The following is a 9,836-nucleotide window of genomic DNA, read 5'->3' as shown; positions in this document are numbered from 1 at the left end:
GAGGCTGGGGTGCAGGGGCAGCTCCAGCACAGCCACTCATTCCTTGCAGCTGCCCCAGCGCCCCTGGGAAGGCAACGGTGCTGTGTGCTCCCAGGGAATGTGACACAGCCTGGCAGTGGCTGCTCCAGGCTTGCTGGGCCTCTCTGCCTGTGCCAGAGCCAGACCTGGCCATGTATGGCAGCCACCATCCCCAGGAATGGCACTCCTGAGCCACGTGTGCTGGCACCACAGCACCAGGCAGAGCGGGGCTACTGAGCCTTGAGTGGGACAGTTGTCCAACCCCTGGTGCTTTGCTGGGCTTTGGGTCCATCCATCCATCCATCCATCCATCCATCCATCCATCCATCCATCCATCCATCCATCCATCCATCCATCCATCCATCCTTTCCTCACAGGGGCCCGGCTTCATCCACGCTAGCGGCAGAAGGGAGGATTAGGTCAATAACCCCATTCCTTCATTGTTTCTCCACTGACAAGGGCAGGGAGGAGGGGTACCCAATTGGTGATTTCCCCCACCTATCCGCCACCCCCTTCCAACTGTCGCACCCTGCCCAGAGCCCGCTCCCGACGCTGGAAAGAGCCCAGCCTGCGGGCCGGAGGGCTGGAGTTCCCGGTGTCCCGCTCGGGGCTCCCTGGCTACAGCGGGACAGGACGTCCCCTTGCCTCCCACCCCGACTGAGCCGCCCTTCCTCGACGGCGGCGCTCCGTGCCCTGGCTGAGGGCCGGGCTGCCCCAGGGCGGGAGGGGCTCGGCCCGGCCCCGCGGATGCGGAGGGGCGGAGGAGGAGGAGGAGGAGGAGGAGGGCCGGGGGGCGCCCGGCGGCGCGGGGCCGCGGTCGGGAACGGCGGCGCCTGCGTGGAGCGGCCGGAGCAGCGGCTTTCGGCGGCGCGTGGAGGGGCAGCCGCGTCCCGTCCCGTCCCGTCGTGTCCTGTCCCGTCCCGTCCCGTCCCGTCCCGTCCTGCCGCCCGCCATGGGCCGCCTCCCGCTGTACCTCTGCTGCTGCCTCGGTAACTCCCGCTCCGCTCCGGCCGCCGTCGGGGCACGGCGGGCTGGGCGCGCCTCTGTAGCGCCCTGCCGGGGCGGCTCGGGGCGCCCAGCCCGGCCGCGCTCCCGCTTCCCTCTCTCACCCTGTGTCCCCCTCTCTCCCTCCCTCCGCGGCCGCGCAGCGCTGTGGCCCGCGGCGGCACAGGAGCCCGAGTACAGCTATGGCTGCGCCGAGGGCAGCTGCTACCCCGCCACCGGCGACCTGCTCATCGGCCGCGCCGCCCGGCTCTCCGCCTCCTCCACCTGCGGCCTCCGCCAGCCCGAGCCCTACTGCATCGTCAGCCACCTCCAGGTGAGCGCCGGCCGCGGGCGGGCAGCGCTCCCGGGCACCGCGCTCGGTGCCGGCGCTGGGGCGGGCATCGCCTCCTGCGCGGGCGCTGCACGGGCTGCGCGGGGCGCGGGAGCTGAGCGGGGCGCGGAGGCTGCGCGGGGCGCGGGAGCTGCGCAGGGCGCGGGAGCTGAGCGGGGTGCGGGAGCTGAGCGGGGTGCGGAGGCTGCGCGGGGCGCGGGAGCTGCGCGGGGCGCGGAGGCTGCGCGGGGCGCGGAGGCTGCGCGGGGCGCGGGGACTGAGCGGGGTGCGGGGGCTGAGCGGGGTGCGGAGGCTGCGCGGGGTGCGGGGGCTGCGCGGGGTGCGGGGACTGAGCGGGGCGCGGGGGCTGCGCGGGGCGCGGGGACTGAGCGGGGTGCGGGGACTGAGCGGGGTGCGGGGGCTGCGCGGGGCGCGGGGACTGAGCGGGGCGCACACCCGCGGGCAGCGCCCGGGCCGGCGGGACGGGACGAGCACCGCCCGCGGGTAGGAGGCGCGGGCAGCGCCGTGCCCCGTGAGGGACCCCGCACCCTGGGCGCAGGGAATCCCCCGCGGCTTTCGGCTCCGAGCTCCCTTTCCTGATCGAGGCCAATAAAGAAGAATGTGCCGCAGTAAGTTCAGTTAATGCTTTATTTCCCGGCTCGCTCGGAGCCGTCTAGACAGCTTCCTAAAGGAGAGTGGGCTGTAGGGCCCGGCAATGTTTTGTCCACAGTCCCCGCAATGTAATTACATGTATATGGTCTTGGAGTGGAAGGATGCAAATAAGGTTGTCTCTGCACATCTGGTGAGCTGCTGCTTTTTAAAGCCAGAAGCAGCTCATCAAACTCAAAATCTCTGAGAGAGAAGGGATGGTGGAGAAAAATAAACTATCAGTTATACGTGGAACTCTGTTGAACTGAAAGTAAAGGGATAATCTCCGGACGAATTACTGTGGAGACAATAGGGCCGGATTCTGGCACTTGGAAGGAAAACCACAGGAAGCAGGAGAGGCAGTAGCACTTGACTCATTTGTACCCTGAAGTTACCAAGTCTCCCTTCATTCTTTCCCCACCTTCAGTTTTACCGTGTAAGTTCTGTCTAATGGCTCTACTTTATTTGACGAGGGATTTAGCTTCTCTGAACATTTTCAGTATATGTTGGGATTGACTTTAACAACATAAGCATCTCTGGTAGAACGAAATAACAAAGGTGCTTTGTTACATTTTCTTGTCTCAAAAAATGTTGAAGTGCCGTTGTAAAAAGCATCACTTCAGAAGTTCTCATGTGCCCATATTCCTGATCTCCCTGCCCCGGTTCAGCATTTGGGATGTCCCTGGTTATTCTGAACCATAGTGTGTGGTATTGAAGAAATCATGGAAGTTGTCAGTATCCTCTTAGTAACATGGGGCGTGGCCGCACTGAGTGCTTGGCAGAATTAGGATCTGCTAGGTCTTCTAGGATTTACTTTTGGTCAGAGGAGAAGCAAGTTGTGGCATGAAGTGTGGGGGAAGATAAGCCTGGAGCAGACAGTAGGGAACGTCTTCCTGGGACCCCTGCTCTTGCCATTCTTTCTGCTGGAGGAGTGTTCGAGGGCTTGTGGGAGGTGAAGCCCTGAGCTTGGGAGGAGCCACAGAAGCCAGGAGTGGTGAAATGGAAAGCCTGTGTGGTGCAGACCTGCCAGCTGTCACATTCTTGGCTGATAAAAAAGAGCATTTGTCTCCATAAACGTGCTGGAGGAATGATGCCTGCGTAGCTTTGGGCAGGGATGAGTTGTTGCTGTGTTGGGGCTCCTTCACTGCCATCCAATGAGCTCCTCTCCTCATCTGCCCTCTCCCGTTGGTCTGGGCAGGATCCCTCCCTTTTGCTTTAGTTTGCACCCTACTTTGCAGTCAGAAAACGGTGGTTTTAGGCAGGACAATGCAAAAATAGCACTGTTTGTAGTAACAGCCATTGTGGGAACTCAGCACATCACTCCGGATGTCCAGAGTTACCGAGAGAACCCTTGGGGGGCTCGGAAATCCTGGAATGTTGCCAGGAGCGTCTGGTGGCTTGACTTCGATCCCTCTAGGGATGTGCCACCTGTTTGAGGACATGAGAGTCACTTGGGAGTGAATGGTGCAGGAATGATGTATTTACAGGGTGAAATATAGATTTTAGGGTTTTGGTACAGGGGAGTTATGGAGACAAGATGGAGGGATCAGGGCATGTCTTGTCCTTCTTCTTTCTTCTTCTTGTCTTCCATTTTCTGTGGTGATGTTGGCACTTGGGGATTGGTCCATGGTGAAGGTGCACTTGCTAATATGGTTGAAAGGTATTGGGAAATAAAGGTAAATATCATGTACATAGATTTTAGTATAAAAAGACACGACTGCCCCATGGGTGGTCAGAGTGCCCGTGGCTGCCTTGCAGGTCAGACCTCTGCTGGGCAGAAAGAAAATTCTGTAGATGAGAAATAAACAATCTGAAGACTGAAAAACTGAAGAGTCCAGACTCATCCTTTGAAGCACGGGCTGCCCCTGAACCATCCTAGGTGTGTCTGGGCAGAGACAGACAGCCGACCGGACAAGCCATGATGGAGTTTTGTCCCCTGGTGAAGAAGCTTCTGGCTTATCCAAGCAGCACATCCCAGACTTGTTCTGAGCTGGTTTTGCTTGGGCAGACTTTGTAATGTGTGCAAATGGACCTTATGTACACAGTTTGGGGTTGCAATACCAGCTGAAGATGCAAGGTTTGGGTAGGAGTTGGACAAGCTGAATTCAGAGAAAAGGGCTAAATCACTGAGGGCCCCTTGATGTGCACTGAGCCTCACGGGAGGTATCCCTAATTCAGGCAGCTTGCATCTCCAAGCCAGCTTCCAAAAGCCAGAGTTATTTCTCACAAGTTGTTAAGATGCAGTTTTGCACGTGTGCATTTTTTACAGAAGCAATTCAGCAATTTTCTGTAGATGTTGCCATTGGTTTTGAATTCCACTGGAGAATACGTGCACTGGAAGACATTTCCTGAAACTGCAATTTTCATTGAAAGCATGCTTCCCATAAAAATGAAGTTATGGAATTCCTGGCATATTTTCCATTTGGCAATTTACATTAATTCATAGAGGTAAAAACACTTAGCATTTCAACAAAAAAAATATCTTTGATGACTCCTGCAGGCAAAACGAGTGGAATGTGATATGGATGGAAAATACTCTTATCTGCAGGAAGCAACTATTGCCCCATGGATAAAATCAGTAATGCTGATTATCATGTTGTTTCAGGAGGACAAAAAATGTTTCATATGTGATTCGGAGGATCCCTTCCACGATACTCTCAATCCCGACAGCCATCGGATTGAAAATGTGGTCACCACGTTCGATCCAAATCGCCTGAAGCTCTGGTGGCAGTCGGAGAATGGTATGTGGTTTGTCTGGGGCAATTTCCGGGGCTGGGAGCTGTTTTCTCTCCTTTTGTTTAAGGGTACCTGTGGGTTTGCTCTTATCTCTGGCCTGGTGATGACTGCCCTGTGAAGGATCATGCTGTGTGAGGAGCCATGAGTAAAGCTGGCTGCTTTTGTGTGCCCTGGAGCGGTCCTTAATCTGCAACAAAACCCCTCGAGTCCTCCAGGAGTGTTGGAAACAGCCGTCCAAGCACTCTGCAAGAGTCCTTTCCTAAAGAGATGAGTTTCCCACACTGGCCTCAGATTCTCCCTCATATTTGGGCAGCAAGAGCTGAGCAGCTTTCCAAGAGTAAATATCCCAGGGCTTCCCCACGCCCGGGCTGGAGGCTGTGGAAGGAGGAGGTTTGGGTGCAGAGCTGGCTCTTGCCCTGCCTGCAGTCCTCCAATTTCCTTTTTCTACCCAGGACAGTAAAGCCAGGGATATCTCTTACCCTACAAGCTGCCTTCTCCCTCCTGAGCTCCCTGAATTTCTGTACCATTTGCCAAGCAATAAAATGAACTGTGGAAACAAGCCAGCTCGTTAAAAACAAAAATTTCTTATTAGTTTGGTGGGGTTTTTGGTTTTTTTCTTTTAATCCTTCCTCTGCCTGTTTTACTTTTCTGGTTATGCTTTTGGAATGCTTTCATACACAAAACAAGGCAGCAAGGGTTTCTCAAACAGCAGTCCTACCCTGAAACCTTAAAGCCAGCTGGACAGGGTGGGATTGCTGCAAATTCATTGGCAGCAGCTGCCTTATTGTATATGAGAAAAAAAAAAGTAATATTTGAAACAGTTTTGCTGCCTGTTAAAGAAAGGTTTTCACTAAATCCTTTTTAACCATTTAGATCAACTGCTTGCAGCCAGCGGTTCTCTTCCAGCATTCCAGATAATTCATGTTTTTTGCAACAGACTTGGCAGCATTCACACAAAAAAGTTTCTTAGCTCATAAGGTCATGAAAATGTCCTTCAACAATAAAAAACAAATGATTCTTTCTGTCCAATTCATGTTTTCAGGCATCCAGCATAAGGGACCATTGCTGCATGCTTCACAGAAGGTTACAGCTGGTCAAAAATTTAAGTGCCTTATTGTTTTATTATTTTCATTTCTTACCCTTTCTCCTCTCTGTAAATCTTGATTTTATTTTTTTATTTCCAACTACAGTATAATTAGTATCCAGCTGCTTCGAGAGCTCTTTTCACAAGGCAAAATAATATTTCTGGCTGTTTTTCTTCCTTTCTGTGTAGAGTCCTTAACCACAGGTAGTCATACAGCAGTTTGGAAAACTGTTTTCCTCTCACCATTTTCTTAACCTTTGGGACTGCAAAGCAGGGCTGTGATAGTTGCTTTAGGAGTGTCTCAAAACTAGGTTAGAAAGGAGCTGTTCTTGTGGACAGGAGAGTCCAGAGTGAGTGAAAAATGGTGGGGAATGGCCCCGACCAGGCATCAGTGAGACTGGGAGTGTTAGGGCTGCAGAAGCTTGTGCTGCTGCTGCTGCCAGAGAGGCTGGGGTGGGGGAGAACAGCCTCCAGCCACCACACACATCTGGGCTCAGCATCCCCAGCTGGACTGGGGCTTTGGTGCCAGGACCCAGCTTGTGGTGGTCCCAGCCATGCCCCTGTCTCAAGTAGCACTGCGGGCTCATGCTCTGGGTGTAGCGCATTCGGTGCTGATCACGCACAGGAATCCCACGTGTTACTCTCCAGCAGGTTCTTGGTGTCTCCCCCTCTACCTCAGGCACACACTAAACCATCATATTCCTTTTCCACTACAGAACCAAGTGCTAAAGAAAATAGTCTCATGCCAACAGAGTGAAGAGCTTTGGCAAAAGCTCTTCATGTAGAGACTGGCAGGTGTCCTTGTTAGCTGAACACCTTCTTTTCTCTGCCCCTGCAGGTTTGGAAAACGTGACTATCCAGCTGGACCTGGAGGCTGAGTTTCATTTCACTCATCTCATTATGACCTTCAAGGTAAGGAAGCCACAGTCATACCCTGAACCCTAAAACATGAGGAAATGAGAGGTCTCATAGTCCTTCACATCTATTTGATATTTTGGATTTGGGCTTTGTCTGAGCTGTTTGGCCTGAATTTTTCAGAGCTGCCAACCATTAACCAGTGCTGAAGTCATGCAGAAAGGCTGGGTTCTGATTTGTGTTTGAACTCCAGTGAGGCTGCAGAAGGAGTCTTGCTGAAGCTGGGTTTTGTGTTGGTGTGTCTCTGGTGGTTATGTTCTAGAAGATTGTTAGCTAAGTCATATAGTAGCAAGGGTTTTTTTCCTGAAAAAAGTTGGCCATGGTGTCAGTTTTCATTTGGCAAATGGAAAGGTCTTCAGGAAGAAGGAACATCTGTACACAAAGTGTCTTTGTTTTTTTACAAACAGATGTCTTGGAATGGTAGCTTATGTCCCGTACATCCTAAATGTTCTTCCCATGTGGACAAATTAATCTCTTCATTTTTACGCATTAGCTTTCTAGGACAGCTGGTTCCTCTTTCCTGTGGCATCAACAAGGGTTTCTCCCTGTGACTTAAGGTGGTGGAAGGTGGTCATTTCTACTGCAGCCAGCAGTGAGGGACCCCCAAAAAACCCCTGTCACTGCAGCCATTGTACCCCAGTGCTGGAGCTTGTTCTGCTGTCAGGAGGAAGACTGCAGGGGAAAGATAGTTTTAATGATGCCTTGTGGCCTTTGTGTGGTAGACAGTTGAGCTGCCTTATTTCTGGGTTGCTAAATTTTTTTGTTGGGTGAGATACTAGTTTCTAAGTTGGGTGATATTTTCAGCCAGGAAGCAGAGAGAAAATTTCTTTCCAGCTGTGACTGAAGTGCTTTTGTGCTTGGCTCTGGGAGGTCCCCACTGAATACATAAAACTAAGGAAGAGATTGTTGGCATTTCTTGGTAGGTACAAGCTAGGGTTAAATAAATATCTGGTTTTTGAAAGGCAGCACAAAAATGAAAACATGATTTTATTTAGGTAGGAGGGATTAAAAATCTTATCAAAACTTTATTAGTTTGTTGTTCTAGAGTTGGATACATGTAGGTAAGAAGGACACTGGTTTGGTGAAGTGAATGCAGCCTGCCAGGGTCTGGGCAAGGCCAGCTGGAGAAGGGTCACTGGGGATGGGGGAAATCAAATGCACTGTGAGTGGATAAAGCTGAACCTCTCCATCTCCATAAGGGATGTTTTCTTAAGGCAGCACAGAGGACAGCTGGCACTGGACATCAGAGATGCTGCATTTTGCCTCATGTGGTCAGGCAAAGAGGAAATGCTGGGGCTTCTCTGAGCTTCAGAGGTACCTGCTCAGCAGTAACTTCTGGGTGTCAGAGCTGGATGGGAAGCAGTGGCAGTGGCCTCCTGCTCCCTACAGTAGTCGAGGAGGCCCATTAGGTCCTTTGTAAAAGATCAGGTGAAGAGGTACAGCAAGGAAGAAGGCTCTGCTGCTTTCCACAAGCTGTGGGGAAAAAATATTTTTGTCTCTGTAGAGCCCTACTTCCACCCCCACTTTTCAGAAAGGGTTTGGAATAAAAAAAACTTACAAGTTTTCTTGTTTAAATGTGTTTAAGCACTTGACCACTGGGTGCCATCTTTTGAAGATGGGTAGTAGTCTATGGTTTGAGGAGTGTTATTTCATGTATCTGCCTCTGGGAAGAAAGTGGAATATCACCAGAAAAGTATTTCCGATATTTCCACATATGGGAAATAGTTGGTGCAGGGAGAGAGATTAAAATCCAGACATGTGGATTGCTCACACTACTAAGATTTAATGTAAATGCAAATAATAATTAACCAAATGAAATCTCTTGTTTTTCTTACCGTTAGACATTCCGTCCTGCTGCAATGTTGATTGAAAGATCATCTGACTTTGGACAGACTTGGCACGTTTACAGGTATTTTGCATATGACTGTGAGAGCTCCTTTCCTGGGATTTCAACTGGACCCATGAAGAAAGTGGATGATATAATCTGTGATTCCCGGTACTCTGACATTGAACCTTCAACAGAGGGAGAGGTCAGAGACAGTTTTTCTAATATGTTTGTTGTTAGACTTTTTCCTTGCAAATTCAGATTCTGTTGTTTTTGAAGCTGAATCTTTCATTGTTTGATTTTTCCTCCAGGTAATATATCGTGTTCTAGATCCTGCTTTTCGAATTGAAGATCCATACAGTCCAAGGATTCAGAGTATGTATGCAGTTGCCTTTCAGGCTGATTTGAGAGCATTTCAGCACTTACTTGTTAAGGAAAACCAGTAATCCACTAAGTCATGCATTATCCCCAATAGCAATTCTGAAGTCACATGCATATCTCTGTGTATGGCTCCTTTTCCTGACTCAGGCAGTGATGTGTGGGGAAATAAAGACCAAGTGTTGTGAATGCAAGAGATTGCTCTTGCACACTTCTTTTTCTTAATTGATCAGGGATTTATTTTCATTAAAGACCCCCTTTCCCCAAAATACATGCAGTTGCCAAGAGAAACCTTGGAATGTGATCCTATAATTGTAGAGTATTCAGAAAGCAAATGAAGAGAGCTACAAAGGTACTTATTTCATTGTGCATTTCTAGCTAAAATCAATGAGGTCATGTTTTATTTTTCAAAACAAAGTCATGACTTTGGAACAGTTGGCCATGGTAGCACTGCATGGCTAGACCACTCAGATGTGCTCATAAACCACAACTTGCTGTAGTGTTCATGCATGGTCATGGCAATGCATGAGAGATCTGTTGCTCAGTGTGGCTTTAAGAGAAACCTTGTGGGATGTTTGGCCTGAGGGAAATGCAGTGCTGGCCTTATCCTGACCTCTGATTTAATATGCATTCTCATGAGGGTTCATGTCCTTCAGTGTAAAGCTACCTGGAGCAAAAGGAAATATGTGAAGTAGAGGAGTGTCTGCTCTTGCTATGAGTTTAATGTTGGTTTTTATCTTTACTCAGCATTTTAAAGGAGAAACTGCTTTCATGGGCTTGAAGTGCTTTGTCAAGCCTAGTTCAAGGCTATAAGAAATTACATAGGATTCACAATATCAAAAGAGACATGTGGATGGTATTAATTACTGCAATATTGTATTCCCATGGATTATCCCTCAAGAAATTCTTTGTATTTG

At 50.2% G+C, this 9,836-nt stretch overlaps 1 protein-coding gene across 1 annotated transcript in view; it reads left to right on the top strand.

Moving 5' to 3' along the window:
* The first annotated feature begins 907 nt into the window (after window positions 1-907).
* LAMB1 (laminin subunit beta 1) overlaps window positions 908-9,836 on the top strand; it is a 42,930-nt gene continuing 34,001 nt past the window's right edge. Inside the window, 6 exon segments of the mRNA XM_036401414.2 lie at window positions 908-1,007; window positions 1,167-1,336; window positions 4,587-4,722; window positions 6,640-6,713; window positions 8,558-8,746; window positions 8,853-8,916. Of these exon segments, the coding sequence (XP_036257307.1) occupies window positions 971-1,007; window positions 1,167-1,336; window positions 4,587-4,722; window positions 6,640-6,713; window positions 8,558-8,746; window positions 8,853-8,916 (670 nt within the window). The 5' untranslated portion in view covers window positions 908-970.

This window comes from Molothrus ater, chromosome 5 (genome assembly GCF_012460135.2).
Source record: "Molothrus ater isolate BHLD 08-10-18 breed brown headed cowbird chromosome 5, BPBGC_Mater_1.1, whole genome shotgun sequence".
Lineage (NCBI taxonomy): Eukaryota > Metazoa > Chordata > Aves > Passeriformes > Icteridae > Molothrus > Molothrus ater.
This window is presented reverse-complemented; position numbering and strand designations above follow the sequence as displayed.